General features: G+C 45.5%; 1 protein-coding gene and 1 long non-coding RNA gene across 5 annotated transcripts in view; both read right to left on the minus strand.

Moving 5' to 3' along the window:
* Positions 1 to 4,331: 4,331 nt before the first annotated feature.
* On the minus strand, positions 4,332 to 5,016 carry LOC139023895 (uncharacterized). Its single transcript, XR_011475123.1, has 2 exons — positions 4,963 to 5,016; positions 4,332 to 4,630 (listed from the first exon to the last, which is right to left on the minus strand). It is a non-coding gene; the product is annotated as an uncharacterized lncRNA (long non-coding RNA).
* Positions 5,017 to 7,126: 2,110 nt separating this feature from the next.
* The window catches only part of LOC112068191 (spermatogenesis-associated protein 13), a 32,019-nt gene continuing 16,776 nt past the window's right edge, over positions 7,127 to 22,369 (minus strand). Inside the window, exons 3-15 of one of the 4 annotated variants that reach the window (XR_011475124.1) lie at positions 21,344 to 21,385; positions 20,454 to 20,927; positions 20,161 to 20,305; positions 15,863 to 15,993; positions 11,031 to 11,210; positions 10,318 to 10,503; positions 9,434 to 9,613; positions 8,982 to 9,214; positions 8,696 to 8,825; positions 8,202 to 8,580; positions 7,983 to 8,057; positions 7,200 to 7,870; positions 7,127 to 7,147 (exon numbers count right to left, since the gene is read on the minus strand). Coding sequence is in view for 3 of the 4 variants with exons in the window: in XM_024135267.2 (XP_023991035.1) it covers positions 7,692 to 7,870; positions 7,983 to 8,057; positions 8,202 to 8,580; positions 8,696 to 8,825; positions 8,982 to 9,214; positions 9,434 to 9,613; positions 10,318 to 10,503; positions 11,031 to 11,210; positions 15,863 to 15,993; positions 20,161 to 20,305; positions 20,454 to 20,927; positions 21,344 to 21,385 (2,334 nt within the window). In the remaining variant the exon portion in view is untranslated. Of the gene's footprint in view, positions 7,148 to 7,177; positions 7,871 to 7,982; positions 8,058 to 8,201; positions 8,581 to 8,695; positions 8,826 to 8,981; positions 9,215 to 9,433; positions 9,614 to 10,317; positions 10,504 to 11,030; positions 11,211 to 15,862; positions 15,994 to 20,160; positions 20,306 to 20,453; positions 20,928 to 21,343; positions 21,386 to 22,369 lie in introns of those variants that run through there. The other 3 variants (XM_024135268.2, XM_024135267.2, XM_024135269.2) reach the window with 3 other exon arrangements.

Genomic DNA, 22,369 nt, shown 5'->3' on the forward strand with positions numbered 1-22,369 from the left:
TGTCTCTTTCTCTCAATCTGTCTCTCTCTTAATCTCTGTCTGTCTCTGTCTCTCAATCTCTCTTACTGTCTCTCAATCTCCCTGGGAGATTGCGAGAGGATAAAAGATTTAACCAGACACCCAACAGTAGCTTACATTTTTCAAGTTCTTTTTCAAGTAAAAATTCAAAAGGTACTTTATCCTAAATGTAGACAACCTAGTACGCACCTTTCCATTCCACCATGTACTGTTTACTAAGTGCAGTAGGGTAAACAGACAGCTAAATCACGTTACAGAGAGTGACAACAGCAGTGAACCGTCCTTTGTTTCTGAAGGAATTGAAGTACCGGTAAAACATTTGGCGTCTTGGCAGGATTCCCCGAGGGAGTGCACAAAGCGTGGCTCGAGGGTCTGCTTTCCCACGGCCTCGTGCAACAGTGTCAGCACTCAATCAAGCGGCGCACTCTGAACAGACATTCATGAGAGCAAGAACCCGATACCCCTAGAGACCGATTTTACTATTAAGATAAACCATAAATTCTAAGTGGGGAAACTTGGTCACCGACTCATATCCATTACCGGTGAACCAGCACATCCACTTATATAAGGAGAAAGGAGTTCTAACAGTTTAAAGTTTAAAGCCTAACATGATGAAAAGTAAATTGATAAATCTATACCTACAAAGACCGTTGCTTTGATTGTGCAGCCTGAACAGCATCCCGTTGTCTCCCCTTTCTGCTCTGGCAGGTTGAAAAGTGCAGTGAGTGCTGAAGCCATCTCTCTCACCTGTGCAGGTGAACCGACAGCAGAACAATGTCCGAGACGCAGTGAAACCTCAAGTTCTGCTTTTAGGGAGAACCCTCATGGCACTGTCCCGTTTGTCTCCATGAAGGCGATATGCAACAATATCCTAGCCATAGAAATGATGGCGTGAGGAGACCCTTTTTGCGAGCCTAAAGCTCCTTAGAAAAAGCACAGAAACCTGACCTGAGCGTGTCAGAAGCAGAGGAATCATTTACTCTGCAAAACTGTGCAGGCAGGTGTCACATGGAGCCCCGGAATGCAGTGCGGCACAATGGGACCACTATGAAAGGGTACAATCCACAACCATCCGTGCAACAGAAATTGTGGCAGACTTGCTCCCCTGTGCACAGCTTGGCCAAATGTTTGAGGGCGGGAACCGAGATTTAGAGATTTACCGGGATTTAACGTACAAAAACCACTCCCTTTTCCTGGGATAAATAACTGCGAGAACTGTAAATTCGAATAAATGATTTCTATGAACAGCATGGTTTAAATGGAACTGTTAAATGATAAATCTAAATCTGTCTTCTCTACAGCCTCTGCATGATGAATCAAATCTCAGGGTGGGGACAGACAGACCATCTCTGTATGGAGCGCAGTTCACAATGCATGTAGACCTATCATCTCATCATGGTAACTTTTTTCCTTGTGACAGATAGGCCTACATTTGCTGCAGTATAGTCTATGCTACAATAATATAAAGACTGAATGGGTGTCTAATTTACACATCTCCATCTGGCTTTCGGGGGTCACCTTGTTTTTAATTGTAAAGATTATTATTTTTTAAATTGCAGCTGCAGAGTTTTAATACAGTCTATCACTGGAATATTGTTGCTTTAAATCAGTGCACGCACGAGCACTCTCGCAGTCTCTCTCTCCATCAACTCCATTTAAATGGCATCCAAAATAGATCATCCTGTTATAGTTAAGCAATAAGGCCAGAGGAGGTGTGGTATATGGCCAATATACCACGGCTAAGGACTGTTCTTATGCACGATGCTACGCAGAGTGCCTGGACACAGACCTTAGCCGTGGTATATTGACCATATATCACAAACCCCAGAGGTGCCTTATTGCTATTATAAACTGGAAATTAGAGCAATAAAAATAAATATTTGTCATACCCACGGTATACAGTCCGATATACCACGGCTGTCAGCCAATCAGATGTCAGGGCTTGAACCACCAAGTTTATACATTTATATATATACACACTACCGTTCAAAAGTTTGGGGTTACTTAGAAATGTCCTTGTTTTCGAAAGAAAAACAATTTTTTTGTCCATTAAAATAACATCAAATTGATCAGAAATACAGTGTAGACATTGTACATGACTATTGTAGCTGGAAACGGCTGATTTCTAATGGAATATCTACATAGGTGTACAGAGGCCCATTATCAGCAACCATCATTCCTGTGTTCCAATGGCACATTGTGTTAGACAATCCAAGTTTACCATTTTAAAAGGCTAATTGATAATTAGAAAACCGTTTTGCAATTATGTTAGTACAGCTGAAAACTGTTGTGCTAATTAAAGAAGCAATAAAACTGGCCTTTAGACCAGTTGAGCATCTGGAGCATCAGCATTTCTGGGTTCAATTACAGGCTCAAAATGGCCAGAAACAAAGAGCTTTCTTCTGAAACTCATCAGTCTATTCTTGTTCTGAGAAATGAAGGCTATTCCATGCGAGAAGTAGCCAAGAAACTGAAGATCTCGTACAACGTTGTGTACTACTCCCTTCACAAAATAGCGCAAACTGGCTCTAACCAGAATAGAAGGAGTGGGAGACCCCCGGTGCACAACTGAGCAAGAGGACAAGTACATTAGAGTGTCTAGTTTGAGAAACAGATGCCTTACAAGTCCTCAACTGGCAGCTTCATTAAATAGTACCCGCAAAACACCAGTCTCAACGTACACAGTGAAGAGGCGACTCCGGGATGCTGGCCTTCTAGGCAGAGTTCCTCTGTCCAGTGTCTGTGTTCTTTTGCCCATCTTAATCTTTTAGTTTCATTGGCCAGTCTGAGATGGCTTTTTCTTTGCAACTCTGACTGAGTCTCTGAGGACAGATCCCACAAACTCACAATTAATGAGTCTTCAGGCTGGTGAGGACTAAGTCTCTGAGGATATCTCCCACACACTCACCATTAATATGGAGTCTTCAGTCGAATATTTAAAGCAGTAGGCTGGATCATATGGGAAAACTGTACAGGTTGCAGCACGAGGTATGTGGTCAGTTTTCATGTATCAAAGTAACGCCATCGTTTGTAATCTCAAACCGCGCGCAACACTTAACCTATCGTGACATGGCAACGAAAATGGAAATGACTCCTTTATAGTAGTCAGTCACACACTGTAAATGCATGTATTCTTAGTGAATGGCCTAAAGCCTACGTTTTCGATTTAAGATGGCTACTTAAAGAACATTTTATGGAGACCACTCGGTTGATATGGCTGCACAATGACCGTTCTACTAGTCACTGAGGCCTAACATAATTTGGTTAAATATTCAATTTATTCCCATTCATCTACACTAGGTAACGTTCCAAGAATATGCTATAATTACACTAGCACTGTCCCCTTGAGACGTATTGCCATATCTGTAATCTCCACCTGTCTGCCCGTCCCCGCGCTCTTTCCCACGACACTGGCACAGCGACATTAATTACCTCGCGCCTCTCATATAACGGGATCGTTCGCTTCAGAGTGCCATCTGTCATTTATACTCTTCCATTCTCTTAAAAGGTAAAAACTAGATTTGGTTAAAGGCAGGCCTGTGTAGGCTACTATCTAAACCGTGCTGCTGTGGGGGCCTCGCCATCTACCCTGAGCCGCCAGGTGAACGTAACCAGATCCGACCGCACAGATGAACCACTGTGGGAACCAGTGACCACACAGAATGCAACGTGACCTGCGCCAGATACTCTGTTAGCTGGGGCTCATTCAGTGGGATCATCTGTGATATAATTCATCTGATTATAACAGATGTGTATGGTACATTTCCCCAGTAACCTAAGTACCTGAGGGGTAAACAAAGCAGGATCACACTAAGTCAAGCCCCGCTTCCAGCATCGTGGAACATCTTTTCTGCGCTCTACCTGCACAAGCACTGTTCATAACACTAACCGTTAACACCCTTCTTTGGCAGAGATAATGTTGCATGTTTTAAAGCTTATTTCCTGCAATTCTACACATTTTTTGTCGTTTTAAAGCTAATTTTCTTGCAAAGCTATTCTTTTTGCATTCATGTGATATTCGATTGACAAACAAAATCTATGGGCTCAAAAACGTAGCTAAAAAACATTAGCTGACATGGGCTAGTTGATATGGACTTTTCTGATAAGCTAGAAATAGCTCTCGAAGGTCTGCAATGACTGACATGACAAGAGGATTCTACTTGTGCATTCCACTATTACAACTTCTAGATTAAGTTGAAAGCAGGGCACTATCTTGAAAATAAAGTCTGATTATTTATCTGGCGGGATCAGATACAATTATATTCCACTTAGAGATCATTTTCAAAACAAGGCTCCTTTTTTCACAACCAACATCACTTGCATTTGGTACTTTTTGTACAAGAGTTTATTTGCAACAGTGATAACAGGGTTAGTGCGTGTGTAAAACTGTGTGTGTGTGTACACTGTCCTGTGGGTGGGTGTGTGTGTGTGTATGTACGTACACTGTCCTGTGTGTGTGTGTGTGTACGTACACTGTCCTGTGGGTACACTGTCCTGTGGGTGTGTGTGTGTGTGTGTACGTACAACTGTCCTGTGGGTACACTGTCGTGGGTGTGTGTGTGGTGTGTGTACGTACACTGTCCTGTGTGTGTGTGTGTGTACGTACACCGTCCTGTGTGGTGTGTGTGTGATCGTAACCGTCCTGTGTGTGTGTACGTACACGTCTGTGTGTGTGTGTGTCCGTAAACCGTCCGTCTGTGGTGTGTGGTACGTACACCTGTTGTGTGTGTGTGTGTACGTACACTGTCTGTGTGTGTGTGTGTACGTCCCTGTTTTCCTGGTGTGTGTGACGTACACTGTCCTGTGTGTGTACGTACACTGTCTTGTGTGTGTCGTACACGTCCTGTGTGTGTGTGTGTGGTGTGTCGTACACTGTCCTGTGTGTGTGTGTGTGTGTGTGTCGTACACTGTCCTGTGTGGTGTGTGTGTGTGTGTGTTACGTACACTGTCCTGTGTGTGTACGTACACTGTCCTGTGTGTGTGTGTGTGTACACTGTCTGTGTGTGTGTGTGTGTGTACGTACATGTCCTGTGTGTGTGTGTGTGTGTGTACGTACACTGTCCTGTGTGTGTTGTGTGTGTACGTACACTGTCCGTGTGTGTGTGTGTGTGTGTACGTACACTGTCCTGTGTGTGTGTGTGTGTGTGTGTACGTGTACCTGTCCTTGTGTGTGTGTGTGTGTGTACGTACACTGTCCTGTGGTGTGTGTGTGTGTGTGTGTACGTACACTGTCCTGTGTGTGTGGTGTGTGTACGTACACTGTCGTGTGTGTGTGTGTGTGTGTGTGTGTACGTACACCGTCCTGTGTGTGTGTGTGTGTACGTACAACCGTCCTGTGTGTGTGTACGTAAGACCGTCCTGTGTGCTGTGTGTGTGTAGTACACCGTCCTGTGGTGTGGTGTTGTTACGTACACCGTCCTGTGTGTGTGTGGTCGTACACGTCCTGTGTGTGTGTGTACGTACACCGTCCTGTGTGTGTGTGTACGTACATCCGTCTGTTGTGTGGTGTGTACGTACACCTGTCCTGGTGTGTGTGTGTACGTACATCGTGCTGTGTGTGTGTGTACGTACACGTTGTGTGTGTGTGTGTAGTACCCGTCCTGTGTGTGTGTGTACGTACACCGTCCTGGTGTGTGTGTTGTGACGTACACGTCCTGTGTGTGTGTGTACGTCACCGTCCTGTGTGTGTGTGTTAGTACGACGTCCTGTGTGTGTGTGTACGTACAGCCGTCCTGGTGGTGTGGTGTGTGTACGTACACCGTCTGTGTGTGTGCGTACACACGCGTCCTGTGTGTGTGTGTGTCGTACACTGTCGTGTGTGTGGTGTGTGGTGTACGTACACTGTCCTGTGTGTGTGTGTGTACGTACACTGTCCTGTGTGTGTACGTACATCTGTCCTGTGTGTGTACGTACACTGCCTGTGTGGTGTACGTACACTGTCCTGTGTGTGTACGTACACTGTCGCTGTGTGTGTACGTACACTGTCCTGTGTGTGTGTGTGTGTGTGTACGTACACTGTCCTGTGTGTGTGTGTGTGGTGTGTACGTACACTGTCCTGTGTGGTGTGTGTGTGTGTGTACGTACATGTCCTGTGTGTGTGTGTGTGTGTGTACGTACATGTCCTGTGTGTGTGTGTGTGTGTGTGTGTACGTACACTGTCCTGTGTGTGTACGTACACTGTCCTGTGTGTGTGTTGTGTACACTGTCCTGTGTGTGTGGTGTGTGTGACGTACACTGTCCTGTGTGTGTGTGTGTGTCGTACACTGTCCTGTGGTGTGTGTGTGTGTACGTACACTGGTTGTGTGTGTGTGTGTGTACGTACACTGTCCTGCTGTGTGTGGTGTGTACGTCACTGTCCTGTGTGTGTGTGGTACGTACACTGTCCTGTGTGTGTGTGCGTGCGTACACTGTCCTGTGTGTGTGTGCGTGCGTACACGTGTGCTGTGTGTGTGTGCGTGCGTACACTGTCCTGTGTGTTGTGCGTGCGTACACTTCCTGTGTGTGTGCGTTGCGTACACTGTCCTGTGTGTGTGCGTCGCGTACACTGTCCTGTGGTGTGTGCGTGCGTAACTGTCCTGTGTGTGTGCGTGCGTAAACTGTCCTGTGTGTGTGCGTGCGTACACTTGTCCTGTGGTGTGTGCGTGCGTACACTGTCCTGTGTGTGTGCGCGTGCGTACACTGTTCCTGTGTGTGTGCGCGTGCGTACACTTGTCCTGTGTGGTTTGCGCGTGCGTACACTGTCCTGTGTGTGTGCGCGTGCGTACACTGTCCTGTGTGTGTCGCGTGCGTACACTGTCCTGTGTGTGGCGTGCGTACCTGTCTGTGTGTGCGGTGCGTACACTTGCTGTGTGTGTTGTGCGCGTGCGTACACTGTCCTGTGTGTGTGCGCGTGCGTACACTGTCCTGTGTGTGTGCGCGTGCGCACACTGTCCTGTGTGTGTGCGTGCGTTCTGTGTGTGTGCGTGCGTACACTGTCCTGTGTGTGTGCGTGCGTACACTGTCCCTGTGTGTGTGTCGTGCGTACACTGTCTGTGTGTGTCGTGCGTTACACTGTCCTGTGTGTGTGCGTGCGTACACTGCCTGTGTGTGTGCGTGCGTACACTGCCTCTGTGTGTGTGCGTGCGTACAGCTGTCCCTGTGTGTGTGCTGGTGCCTGTCTTGTCGTGTGTGCGTGCGTACACTGTCTTGTGTGTGGGTTGTGCTTTCACTAGCAGTCTAACTCCAACAGGATCCAGCCTCAGAGAAATAACTAAAACCAAGATATCAGGGTAAATATTCAAAAGGTAATTTAAAAGCTGAACGTGTAGTACAATCATTGCCATAATTCTATAAAACAGGTTCTGCTAGGCGGTTGGGTATTAAGGAACCTCAGACCTACAAAAAGCAGCATCTTTACCACACCAGCACATGGAGGGAGTCAGTCTGTATGCATATTAACACTTATGGGAAATCTCTCCCAATTTGCAGGCACAGATTTGAATAGACACAAATAGAAACCGAATAGACATAACGCACACACACACACACACACACACAAGACCACAACAAAATATACATACACTTTAAGAGGCACACAAACACACATTACACAAAGTAGTACGTGCACAGATACTATGCTGAAATATGTAGGTCCATAATTGTATGTTTTTCTCTGAGTCCTCAGGGCGAGATCCTCACTTCCTGAACAAGGCATGTCGGGTGAAGGTGTACCACAGGTGGGCGGGCTTTTGCTTGGGCTCGGCCAATGTGAACACCTGCTGCTGAGGCACGCTGGTTGGCACGGTAACGTGGCGCTGGTGAATTGGATGCAGGGGCTGGTGGTGGGGCGGGACAGTGCCAGAGTAGCCAATGGCTGTGGAGGAAATAAAAAACAACATTTAAAGCATTATTTGCAATAGTGATGAATCCAAAACCACATGCACAGCAATCGTAAGAACACAAAAGCCTGATTTATTAACGCTTACTCTTAATTTTCCCTTGTCGGGATTTCCTCGCATTGAAGATTGCTTGTTTTCGCTGCGTTTCACTGATCTTCATTCCTGTCATGAAAGAATAAAAAAAATACCAGACAATCAAATGTCATTCAACATGCACAGACACATTCTCCTCTTCCCAACAACCCCTCCTCTCGTCTCCTCCTCTTTCCTTTCCCACCTCCATCTCTCCTTTCCACCCCTCCTCACCCATCTCTTGGTCCTCCTGTACCCTCCGTCTCTCCCTGGCAAAGGCCTGCAGCCAGCGCTGTCTGTCCTGGGGCTTTCTGCAGCAGAGGTAACACAGGGTCTCCAGAGTGGAGCTGTTCCGGAGCCGCAGGGCGTTCTTCAGCGAGATGCCCAGCTCAGGGTCCCTGCCGTCGGGCATCTCCAGCAGCTCTGTGTGGTCCATGTCCAGGCGGCCGCGGTAGTACAGCAGGTCGCGGCGCAGCACGTCCTTCTTACAGAACACCAGCTGGTGGTCGAACAGGAAGAAGCTGCGCTGCTGTGTCTTGCTGCCCTGGCAGACGATCCGGGTCAGCTCTCCAGAGTGGATCAGCTCCGAGCTGCGCTCCAACACGTCTGCTCCCTGAAAGGAACAATGACAGACAGACATTCATTAGGTTGAGTTGCATTCGTTGTTAGATCACACAGTGATGACATCTGCCTGCTACAGTAATAATACACCTGGAAGACTGTCTCACCTCCCAGCGTAGGATGGCCACTTGCCAGTGAGCGATGGCGTCAACACTCTCCAGCCGCCTCTTCCCCTCATTGATGAGGCTCGCCACGTTCTTCATCGCCTCGTACGCATCACTCACTCCACCGTAGTCACTACAGCACATAACATCAACAGCATTGGAGAGTGTGAAAAGGTTTGTGTGTATATATATATATATATATATATATATATATATATATATATATATATATATATATACACACACGTGGGTGTTGTGAAGTTTGTAAAGTGTGTGTGTTGTGGCCTACCTGTGGTCTTTGGGGGTGTATTTGAGCAGCTCTCCCAGCTGCAGGGGGTACTTGCAGATCTTCTGGACGGGCGTGAGCAGGAAGCCGGCGATGGAGATGTCRATCATCTGCTGCAGCAGCCGACAGGCCTCAAAGAAGTGCTTGTACCTGCCCAGCTTCATGAGGCGCTGCAGCTCCCCACACGCTGCAGGGTGGGTGTTACAGTACTCAGAGTAGATGGAAAAACCCTCCCCCTGAGAGAGGGAAGAGAGAGAGGGAAGAGAGAGAGGGAAGAGAGAGAGGGAAGAGAGAGAGGGAAGAGAAAGAGAGACAGTTAAAACCTTACCAAATAGGGATGTGACTGCTTTGAAATGTATACAGTGAAATGTTTTGGAAAAATGCTGTATTTAGTAATACAATCTGTGTATGTGTGTGACTGTGTGTAGAAAGGTAGAACCAACGGTAGAACGTACCTGTAAGAGGAAACAGGCTCCTATCTCACTGAGGTGAGGCTGGTCTGTGTTGTACTTCCTCTCCAGGTCTTTGAGGAACTGTCTCTGGAACTTGTAGATGTCCTCGATGTTACTGAAGATGGTCTTTAGCTGCAGCTCAGTGAACATGCCTGGGTTTTTACCACACTGACGGATATAGCCCTGGGAAAAGCATTAGATATTGTCAGATGTTTTAGTTGTAACAAGGAATAACCGGTACTATGGAGATGCAGTCAACACAAGGTTTGTCCAGCAGGGGGAGCGCCAATGAAACTGGTGAAAATCCAGAGCTTTAGGGAGATTGTCATTTAGGTCAGTCAGTCCTCTTCTCTCCCTGACTCCTCTCCTCCGTGACCCGGAAAATAAGTGGTCGAGAAGAGTGTCAAATCGAACACAACTCCCCTCCTCCATTTCCTACTTCGACAGATGATGCACAAGAGTGTCCTTGTGGCAGATAGCAGGGAAGTGCTACGCCCCCTTTGAATCAGGTGTTCGTTCTCAAAGGAGTAAAGCATGCATACATAGAAAAATATGCTACTTATCCTTGTATCTATAAAATGTGTTGCACAACTAGCTACATTTGTTTTATCACTTTACACAATTATTCTGGAATTCCACCCGTTTAAACTTAATTTGCCGGATGACGATTGAGTGGAAAAGGAGAGTTTCATTTCATACAAATGCATTAGTTTCCACATTTCCTCTCCTCCGCTCCTCGATTACCTTTGACCATTTTTCCAAAAAGAGGCAAGGAGAAGACAGAGGAGAGAAAAACAAACGTAAATTGTACCCTAGCGGTATTGTCAGTGACGATGAAGAGACATGGGTTAGGGTCGGTTAATGTTTATGGTCGAGCCCCCACCCACCTCACAGATGTCCCGGAGGTGTTTGATGTAGATGCGTTCTGTGTCCATGATCTCTTTGACCACGTTGGTCCTCATCTGGTGGCGGTGCTCAGCGCAGTCCCGGGGGGCAGTGTGTGGGTTCTCCTGGTCCAGAGCACAACGCTCTACACTCTCCGCTCCAGAATCCTCCTCCTGGTTCACACGCACCTGTCAAAATCACACACACGTTACCAGGTGACCCACAGAGTCACGCATCTGTAAATTAAACCCTGTTAACCCAACCTACATCCCTATGGTAACATGGTTACCATAGCTTGCCTAATTAAGATGCAACTGTAAATCAACACAAGTCACCAGGGAAACCCCCAAAACCTCTGAACCCACACTACCCTTTCCCTTGAACACACACTACTAAGGGGCTGGGTTGAAGCCAAGACAGCTGGCAGGGTCTAGCGTAAACATCAATTACACAGAGGGCAGAATGTCTACTTAAGACAAAACATGGACGCTTCTTGTATTTTCTCGCTTCCTGATCCAAGCCGATCATGTCAATGGCTTTTTCAGAAAGTTGTTTTTGACCTCTTTTTGCTTCATGACCTGACCTGTTAGTATCTTGTTGTGAAAAAATATCAATAAAAACACAAAGAATTGTTAAATAACTGACTGACAGATTTTTCTTTCTTTTCAATGCAACAGGGCTAGTGCACAAACGTGTTGACTCCGTGTTGTCTTACCCTGACGAAGCTGGAGGGGAACCAGGCCTCCCTGTCTGCCCCCATGCCCCACCACCAGTCCTCGTGAGGGGCCTCAAGCACCCGGATCACATCCCCCGCCTTGAACGCCAGCTCCTGCTCCTCCATTGTCACATGGTCCCACAGGGCCTCTGCATACACAGCTTGACCCTGGCTGATCCACTGAGAGAGCGAGAGAAAAAAGGGGAAGAGAGAAGTGGAGGGTTACCGAGCTTATGTAATGACAGACACACGCAAATAAATACAGAATTACATGCACAGCATACTCATGTCTGACACACAGATTACGCTTGGACTTGGGACACCAGAGCTGCATCCAAACTCAGACCAAAACTCAGACCAAAGCAGATCACACACACATCAGGAATTGCAGAAACGGCATATTGTCTTGGAGAGACATTTATCCAATGTTCCCACTAAGCTGCGCACATGCGCAGTAGCTCCCAGACCGCTGCGCAGAAATATCAGCCCACAGAGAGAAGTACGAGATTGAACTTCATTCAACGACTGGTCGATCTCCAAGGCATTCCTAGTCTACCGCCAAACATTTCTGTAAATAAATCAACAATTTGTATTTATTATGGAGTGGAAGTTAACACTATCAAGGTTTCTCTTTACTGTGGCAATTGTGATCGAATCAACCCAATATTATCCACGTTCAACGCAGCAAAACGAACTATGCAACAGCTTTTGTTGTAGACAGAACGCATCGAAGTAGGATTCTATTGCATTGACACGCACTACTCAGCCTGTACTCTACACAGATCGGTGCAGCGTAAACAATCAGAGCTGCAGTAGGCCTACATGCAAATAGACCATTGCCATATATGGATCTGTACCATTTACTTTGAACTGGACTGTGTTTACAGCATGAGTGGTCGTGAGTAGGGCTGTGGCGGTCACAAAATTTTGGCTGCCGGTGATTGTCAAGCGAATAACTGTCAGTCTCACGGTAATTGACAAACACATTAAGCATCTCCTGGCTTCCACACATTTTAAAAAGCCTAATAAATCCATGTAATATAGCTTACACCTTCACAATAAATCCATTATTTATTTTAGACAGGTCTAAAGAAGCATGATATGAAGAAAATGTAGTCTATATTTCAGAAGAACAGAATAGCATACACTGAGTTGTCCTTATGTAGGTCCTGATCTGGCTATGCCATATGGCTGTGGGCTACACTAGTTCATTTAGCAGACAAGATTTGCTTATAATTCTGTAGCATTACTTTATAGTATGGTAAATATAATTGAACAAAGTTGAATAAAATATAAATATTTTCTCCAAACGATGGAGTGCGCACATTTGGTGATTCCGTGTTGAGCAGTTAAAGAAACAGTTATTCATATATGCTTAATTTAGATTTTTTAAATGTAACTTTAGTTGTTCTACAAGTTTTGATTATAAATACATTGTAAGGCTGCATGATGAGACTAATGTTCATTTGAAAAAAAATTGCTTGAAAGGCATGAGTTCTGTATTGTTTATGGCGCAGGCTGTACACTTCAATAGTCTCAGTCACAATTTGACACGCACTTGATAATGCCTCGAATTTCACGGCGGAATCCCCTTTGTGGCCGTAATGCACCCTAAAGAAATCCATTCCTTTTGCGGCCCGAAGTGCTGTGCCGTGCTCTTCTCTTTGAGTGTGCCTTGCAATCCGAAGAGTCTCTCACTCACACAGCTCTCCGTCAGCTGATCGGGTCTTTCTCACAGGCTACAAATTATAACAGACACGTCGGGGACGCAATTTCTCACGTCCATATCCAACTCCGAGGTGCATATTGAAGATATTGGAAGAACTGTTCACATTTACTTTGAACAGCAAAAGCACGAGACTATGTTAATCTACAATCCCCCATAGTACAAAAGTAGACCTATTATGTGCGATAAATAAATATTTAAAAAATAAAAATATAGTCTGGGACAGTTGCGTTAGAGCCCAAATTAATACAACCACTAGCATCAAAAAAACGTTTTAGATCAAAACGTTCAGCTTAAAATGTTGATAAACCATTAGGCTATTTCTTCATATTATAAGCGCAGCAATGCGCACACGGAAGTAGGCTATAAGTGTGAATGTTCCATTAGCGGAAAACACCATTATCAAAAGTGACCGCAAATGCAATTATGCATGTAATGCTTTTATTATAAATGGCGCATATTTAATGGTGGAAATTATCTTCTCCAAACTCACATATGCCAGTTATGCTCTACACCCCTTGTAAAGCAGATTAATGCGCATAATTTTAATTAGTTATTTGGCCACTTCAGTTGTGATACAAACCGTATTAAAACATATTGGCCTATGGGCTAGGCTACATAGGTGTGCAACTATGAAAAAGTCACAAAAAAGATGCATGGTTTTTTAGGCCGGGCATCATTCACAAGTGATAATATATTCGCTTCCGTTCAAAAGTTTGGGGTCACTTAGAAATATCCTTGTTTTTGAAAGAAAAGCACATTTTTTTATCCATTAAAATAACATCAAATTGATCAGAAATACAGTGCAGACATTGTTAAATGTTGTAAATGACTATTTTAGCTGGAAACGGCTGATTTTTAGTGGAATATCTACATAGGTGTACAGAGGCCCATTATCAGCAACCATCACTCCTGTGTTCCAATGGCACACCGGCAGAGGCAGAGTTGCAAAGAAAAAGCCATATCTCAGACTGGCAAATAAAAAGAAAAGACTAAGATGGGCAAAAGAACAGACACTGGACAGAGGAACTCTGCCTAGAAGGCCAGCATCTCAGAGTTGCTAAGAGCAAATCAACAGTTCAATGAAAATAGTATAGGTGTGTGCCTTTTTCTTTGCAACTCTGCCTAGAAGGCCAGCATCCCGGAGTCGCCTATTCACGGTTGATGTTGAGACTGGTGTTTTGTGGGTACTATTTAATGAGGCTGCCAGTTGAGGACTCGTGAGGTGTCTGTTTATCAAACTAGACACTCTAATGTAGTTGTCCTCTTGCTCAGTTGTGCACCGGGGACTCCAACTCCCTTTTCTATTCTGGTTAGATACAGTTTGCGCTCTTCTGTGAAGGGAGTAGTACACACCGTTGTACGAGATCTTCAATTTCTTGGCAATTTCTCACATGGAATAGCCTTCATTTCTCAGAACAAGAATAGACTCACGAGTTTCAGAAGAAAGGTCTTTGTTTCTGGCCATTTTGAGCATGTAATCGAACCAACAAATGCTAATGGTCCAGATACTCAACTAGTCTAAAGAAGGCCAGTTGTATTGCTTCTTTAAATCAAGACAACAGTTTTCAGCTGTGCTAACATAATTGCAAATGGGTTTTCTAATAATCAATTAGCCTTTTTGAAATTAGAAACTTGGATTAGCTAACACAACGTGTCATTGGAACACAGGAGTGATGGTTGCTGATAATGGGCCTCTGTACACCTATGTAGATATTCCATTAAAAATCWGCCGTTTCCAGCTACAATAGTCATTTACAACATTAACAATGTCTACACTGTATTTCTGATCAATTTTATGTTATTTTAATGGACAAAATGTGCTTTCCTTTCAAAAACAAGGACATTTGTAAGTGACCGCAAACTTTTGAGGTCTTATGCAATTGCATAGCCTATTGAAATAATGCGTAACATGAGCTCTCATGAAGTGTTTGATTAGATTTTCAAATATATTTGCATTGATGTCAGAGTGATTAGAGGGACAATAGAGTGCTGAGCACCAGGCAGTTAGCAAGTTCGGTACTAATGACCATCAGCAGCATCAGAGCTTGGAGAAGCCTAATCACCGTGACTAAACAGTCTTGTGGAATTTGACTGCCTTCATGACTCGTGACCGCCGGTGTGGCGGTAATACGGTCACCGCAACAGCCCTAGTTGTGAGTTGATGCGCTTGTTTTGAGATCAAAGCAAGAGCTGCATGTAGCCAAGTGTGCACATTTAGTTAATATCCTTTGCTAGTTACTGAGTTATTAGCCCAGTTATAGATACTATGTAGTCTGCAATAGGGGAGTGATTGCTTCCAACAAGAGCACAAAACGTGTACATTTCTAGACCTCTATGAAAAATGAGTCAAGTACATAGCTTTGTTTAGTCTTAAAGGGGCACGGTTGTATTTTGAGACAGGCTTGAATAAGCTAAGTAGCCAATAGGCAGAGGGTAGCATAATTGTCTGATTTTCTGTAATAATGGTATGGAAATAATAATGCATTTTATTTTGTAGAGTGGTTTCTTGCATCAAACAACAACTTTCAGTTACCTTGTCTGAATGACAAGTGGATAAACAGGTTCATGTCAAGCCCTGCATGTTTTTTCTAAAAGTCTCATGGAAGGTAGGTCTACATTGAACACCACATATTGGCTGCTACTGTAGGCTGACTGATAGAACAGCTATTTCCATGTTAAGATATTATCTTAACATCTCCATTGTTTTTGATGGTAGGCCATTCTGGTAGGCCTACATTATGATCAAATAGCCACAGTAGTCTACTTGAGCACTGTTAAAACTAACTAAAAACGGGTACAACCTCAGTGTTCAGAGTAAACGTGCTTCTACACATGCATTGCTTGCTGTTTGGGGTTTTAGGCTGGGTTTCTGTACAGCACTTTGTGACATCAGCTGATGTAATAAGGGCTTTATAAGTACATTTGATTGAAATTTGATTGATAAACTCGCACTGGAAGTTGCACAGAATTTCCCCAACATTCAAGTTTGCGCTCAGCAGACCTGAAATTTGCTCAGTGCCAATTTTCTTTGGAGGGAACATTGGTTACATCTGATGCTGAATGCATCCTGCAATTTAACACATCAGGTAGATAAGCAGCACACCTGGCTGAGAGCAGACAGCCCCACCCCAGGCTGCAGGTACGTTGTGACATCACTGAGCTCATCGAAGCTCCCCTCTTCCTCACTCACACTGTCACCATCCACCGCTGCACAACACTCTGAGCCTCCGTCTGCTGTGGGGAGGAGAGAGTTAGTACAGTTACACACATCAGACATGCTCTCTCACACACACAGCAATCACTACACCAGGGATCATCATCTATATTCAGCCGCGGTCCGATTTGTTCTTGAGTGGATGGTCGGGGGGCTGCGACAATTACAAATAATTTGTAGAAGGCAAATTGACCGCAAGAATTCCAAACAGATATGTTTAACTAAAACAATCATTTCAAACCTTGTTTACATTTGTATACGATCACATTTCACTATTATGCGTAGGAAAATATTTCCTAAATTAAAATCAATTGGAGCTATATATACACTGCTCAAAAAAATAAAGGGAACACTTAAACAACACAATGTAACTCCAAGTCAATCACACTTCTGTGGAACATCAACTCGTCCACTTCAGAAGCAACACTGATTTGACAATACCATTTCACATGCCCTGTGTGCAAAGGAATAACAAAAGTGTGAGAATTATAGGCAATTAGCAAAGACACCCCAGATAAAGGAGTGGGTTCTGCAGGTGTGGTGACCACAGACCACTCTCAGTTCCTATGCTATCCTGGCTTGATGTTTTGGTCACTTTTGATGACTGGCGGTGCTTTACGTCTAGTCGTAGCATAGTACGGAGTTACAACCCACAACAATGACTCAGGTAGATGCACGCTCATCCCAGATGGCACGATCAATCGAGCTGTGGCAAGAAGTTTGCTGTGTCAACGTAGTGTCCAGAGCATGGAGGCGCTACCAGGAGAACAGGCCTTTGTACATTCAGGAAGACGTGGAGGGAGGCCGTAGGAGGGGCAACACCAGCAAGCAGGAACCGGCGCTACCGTCCGCCTTTGTGCAAGGGGAGCAGCGGAGAGCACTGGCAGCCCTGCAAAATGACCTCCCGCAGGCACAAGTGCAGTGTCGTCTGCTCAAAACGGTCAGAAAACAGACTCCATTGAGGGGTGGTATGGAGGGCCCGACGTCACAGGTGGGGGTTGTGCTTTACAGCCCAACACCGTGCAGACGTTTGGCATTTGCAAGACCACCAAATGGCAAATCTCGCACTGGCAGCCCTGCTGCTCTTCACAGTCTGAATCAAGTTCACACTGAGCACACTGAGCACATGTGACAGAGTCGTGGAGACGCCCGTGGAGGACAACGTTCTGCTGCCTGAACATCCTCCAGCGAATGACCGGTTTGGCGTGGGTCGTTCATGGGTGGGGTGGGCTTCTTTGTGGGGCCGCACAGCCCTCCATTGTCGCCAGAGGTAGCCTGGACTGGACATTAGGTTCCGGAAGATGAGCATCCTCAGACCCCTATGTGAGACCATCAATGCTGACACATGCACATTTGTCGGCCTGCTGGAGGTGTCATTTTGCAGGGCTCTGGCGTGCTCCTCCTGTCCATCCTTGCACAAAGGCGGAGTAGTCGGTCCTGCTGCTGGGATTGTTGCCCTCCCTACGGCCTCCTCCACGTCTCCTGATACAGGCCGTTCTCCTGGTAGCGCCTCCATAGCTCTGGACACTACGTTGACACAGCAAACCTTCTTGCCACAGCTCGCATTGATGTGCCATCCTGGATGAGCTGCACTACCTGAGCCACTTGTGTGGGTTGTAGACTCCGTCTCATGCTACCACTAGAGTAGGAAAGCACCGCCAGCATTCAAAAGTGACCAAAACATCAGCCAGGAAGCATAGGAACTGAGAAGTGGTCTGTGGTCACCACCTGCAGAAACCACTCCTTTATTGGGGTGTCTTGCTAATTGCCTATAATTTCCAATTTTTGTCTATTCCATCTTGCACAACAGCATGTGAATTTATTGTCAATCAGTGTTGCTTCCAAGTGGACAGTTTGATTTCACAGAAGTGTGATTGACTTGAGTTACATTGTGGTGTTTAAGTGTTCCCTTTATTTTTTTGAGCAGTGTATATAAATAATTGTGGTTTTTGCTTAGAAAACTTGGGGGGGGGGGCAAAAAAAACAAACACCCGCGGCCATTGGGGACCACTGCGCTACACATTCCACTCTGGAAGATGGCTAAACACACTATACTTTTTCAAAAGCTGCTCCCAGACCATCCACCCTGTCCAACTGTTCAAGTACAAGACGGGCCAGCAAAATTGAAATTTATGTGCTTAGACAAACATTATGCATCACACCCGGTTCAGTTCAGTCCTCTGAAAAGGTATTTAGAAAACATAAAAGATTCATACTGATAAGTACAGAACATATAATATAAATATGTTTTGTGGAATTAGCATAGATTGTCTATATGTTTATTCCATTACATGTACAGTATAGAATGGAGATAATTATCTATAACGTTTTTCTTAGCACATGCCCCCAAGTTTAGTCTCTATAGCAGAGGAACGCTAGTCACYTCWCAAACAGGGCCAACTASTAGGGCCAGCTCACAAGTATTGGCTTTTTAGACACGGTTCCTAAGCAATAGTAAAAGCAAAATCATTTTGAAAACATAAAAACAAATGATCATGTCGACAGACTGCAAACTGGCTACACAAAGCTTAAGTAGGCTACCGCAAAGGGAATCTGAACGCTTTTCAGTAGGCTACCGCAAAGGGAATCTGAACGCTGTTCAGTAGGCTACCGCCAGAGGGAATCTGAACGCTGTTCAGTAGGCTACCGCAGAGGGAATCTGAACGCTGTTCAGTAGGCTACCGCAGAGGAATCTGAACGCTGTTCAGTAGGCTACCGCAAGGGAATCTGAACGCTGTTCAGTAGGCTACCGCAAAGGAATCTGAACGCTGTTCAGTAGGCTACCGCAAAGGAATCTGAACGCTGTCAGTAGGCTACGCAAGGGAATCTGAACGCGTTCAGTAGGCTACCGCAAAGGGAATCTGAACGCTTTTCAGTAGGCTACCGCAGAGGGATCTGAACGCTTTCAGTAGGCTACCGCAGAGGGAATCTGAACGCTGTTCAGTAGGCTACCGCAGAGGAATCTGAACGCTGTTCAGTAGACTCCGCAGAGGGATCTGACGCTGTTCAGTAGGCTACCGCAGAGGGAATCTGAACGCTGTTCAGTAGGCTACCGCAGAGGGAATCTGAACGCTGTTCAGTAGGCTACCGCAGAAGGGAATCTGAACGCGTTCAGTAGGCTACCGCAAGGAATCTGAACGCTGTTCAGTAGGCTACCGCAAAGGAATCTGAACGCTGTTCAGTAGGCTACCGCAAAGGAATCTGAACGATGTTCGCTAGAAGAGTCTGCTGTTTCAGCCTATGGAAAGGTGTCTATTGTATTTCTTTGCAGCGCATATATCACTTCAGATTTTCAAAATTGATAATCTCAAATGTAGTGCAAGGGCATTTTAGAAGCATTGCCTCTATAGTTAATATCGGACACTCATTCATTCTTCATCGTGCAGTCTTCTAAACTCGACTCCATTTAATTCCAAGATGTTATATTTATTTTTGATATACTTTTATAATGCTTTTTGTGACGTGGATCATAATTACTGTTACAATCTATCAGGTTGCGTGATCCTTGTAACGGATACGTGGAAAATACAACTAATGGAACGCAGAATTAAATGTTTTTCACACTCGCACAAATGCGAAGTTATTTTTCGTGCTTGCATGCTTCATTTCTTTCACTAGCAAATGCGAGTGAACTGCTGGTACTTTAGAGCCCACTGAATGTCCATCTTATGTTCTCTAACGTTAGCTTGAACCAATGTGTTTACCTTTCCACAACACACGGAGTCGAAAAGGGATTTGTCCATGTGTWAACTTGYAGCTGACAGTCGGAAAACTCTGCATCACAACAAACAGGAGGAGGGGCAGACATGAGGTAGCTACGTCTAATAATGATGTATTCATCTYTATGTCCGTTGACACAAACTCCATTCATGTCTTTGTGTTGCAGCTCGAGAATCGGGATGTTAGATTTACTCAGTGGATTTATTTTTATTAAAATGTAAAATAAATAAATAAAATCAGGCCCTATTCATTTCTGCGTACTTTTAACTCGGATCTCGTACCTTCGGATCTCGTACCATACATGGACAGAGAATTGCGTAGTTGGTACACAACATGCGTGCATGTTGGCCGGTCTGCCCTCCTCTGCTTTGCTCTTCTTTTACAGATATTCTACCCCACTCTGCCTCATACACAGACATACTCTCTCCATCTTTATTCCTCCCTTTCACACACACTCCCTCCCTCACCACTGAGGATTCTGTGTAGTTTGCGTTGTCCAAGGCGGTCCAGTCCAATGGGGGTGCTCTGGGAGAAGGTAGAGGGGCGGAACCTGGCCGACACAGCCCTGTAGGAGGGCACCTGGTGGGACGGGACAGGGGGGCGTGACAGGGGCTAGAGGGACATGGAGAGGACAGTGTTAGGGGCCTTTGGGAACATCCAAGGGTTTTGCACCTCAATCACAAACAGGACATTATTTGACATACTGTGTTACATAAATTTCTCAGTATATCTAGCCATTGTTAAACAGTGAGGTGCTTACAGACGGCAGGCGGTCCTCTCTCTCCTCAGCGCCAGGTGAAGAGTACAGATCCACTCCTCCAATCACAGACATAGGCCGTCTTCTCCGGCACCGGAGATCTCCATTCATATTGTAGTTCTCTTGGCTGTCACTGTCCTGCGAGCCTCCATTACTTTTGAAGTCCTGACAGGGAGTTCCATTTGTAGTCCTCTCCTCAGGATGTAGCTCCGCCTCCTCCTCGGGGATGGCGTACTTCCTGGCAACCAGCTGAGCGTAGTCAGAGATTGGCCGAGGCCTCGATCGCCCCGCCCTCCGTCTGGGGGTGACGGACGTGGACGTTTCCGTTGCGCCTGTTGCCGTGGGTGATGTGGTTAACATGGGTGAGGTGGGAGAATCTAGGGAACATGTTGGGGTGAGAGGGGTACCGGTGGCTGAAGGAGAGGGCGCCTCTTCACCCCCTAATAGTGCCTCTCTGCCCCGTTCGTCTGACGTGTCCTGCAGGTAAGAGCAAAGGTGAAAGGTCAAATTTGATGTCCCACAATGCCTGCTCCTAATTAAACACATCCTCAGCAAAGAATGTCTGTTAATCAGAAACAGAGCATGCTGTTTAGTTGACGTGTCAAATGTGGAAAGTGCGTACAAATGTCAGTGATATGGAATATTTATTTTTGCACATTCTTCTCCCATATCACATACCCTCAATTCATGTAAAAAGTCTTATCAAATTGTATGTGTACACACAAGGAGGAGCGACAGAAGAGAATACATTTCCTCCTATTTAGGTTACTGCCCAAGAGAAAACATTTGCAATGGTTAGTTTAACTGACCAGAGAGCTTACTATTATACTGTACTGGTTAAGTTTGTTTATTTTGTTTGTCATTGGTATGTCAGAAGAGAGATGTTCCCTTACCTCCAGCTCCTCCTGATCTTGGTCTGGTCTGGTCCATATGCACTGGAAAGGTACACAGTAGATCAGCACCATGGTCAAACAACACACTCACAAGCCTCTGTCCCGAGGTCTGGGTCTGCTTCTCCTTTAGTCCTCTACTGCACAGTTCCCCTGCCTGTTTCTCTCCCTTCAACCAATGACAATCAGCTAATTTCCCTCCATCTTATCAACTAAAATCTGCCATCAATCAAATAAACCTTCTGATTGAATATTCAGTCCTCTAACAACCCAGACAGTGTATTATTCCTGGTTGTGTCGGTAGTGTTTTCCTAGATCTCTCTGTAAACTCTCCCGGGCCCAGCGTGACTAGTGGACTTTGTCCCTGTGGCCTGCCTGTTGTTGAGGGCAGAGTGGGGAGGGGAGGGGACAGCATTGCTCTTACTGATAACCAGCCAGCCACAGCACACTGGAACAGGAGCCCCGCTTGCTTATGCAACCAATCCCACCACCAATCATAAACAATACCTAATAATTAACTGTGCCTGTTCTGCTCCTTCAGATTGGCCGGCCTCTACAGCCGGCCTACACGTGACCCTGCTAGGGCTGTGGCTGCTGGGAGTCATGCAATCACAGTGGTGACAAATACACTAGACCGACGCTTATGAGACACAGATAAAGTGACAGTAGATGTGACACAGGGTTGGGGCCAATCAGCTGGGCTGTAAAGCCTGATTGACAACTGACTTGACCAATCATGTTGGACAGGAACTTTGGACTAGGCATGGGCACGCAAGCGTTGGATTCTTTGGTTAGCTAGACACACGCGCCTCCACTCACTTATCTAAATGACTTTAAGAGACCTGACATAAATCAAAGATCCCTTCATAAACCACCAGATATCTCCACTACTACGTTCCATTTCACAAGACAAGGGTCACTGCCAGAAGATCGAATTATTAGGATAAAGGCCTTACAACGGATCATTCTGCTCCAATTGATAAGGATGAGACTGTCTGCCTTCACCCCCATGAGGACTTTTCACTATGC

Source organism: Salvelinus sp. IW2-2015, unplaced genomic scaffold (assembly GCF_002910315.2).
Source record: "Salvelinus sp. IW2-2015 unplaced genomic scaffold, ASM291031v2 Un_scaffold220, whole genome shotgun sequence".
Lineage (NCBI taxonomy): Eukaryota > Metazoa > Chordata > Actinopteri > Salmoniformes > Salmonidae > Salvelinus > Salvelinus sp. IW2-2015.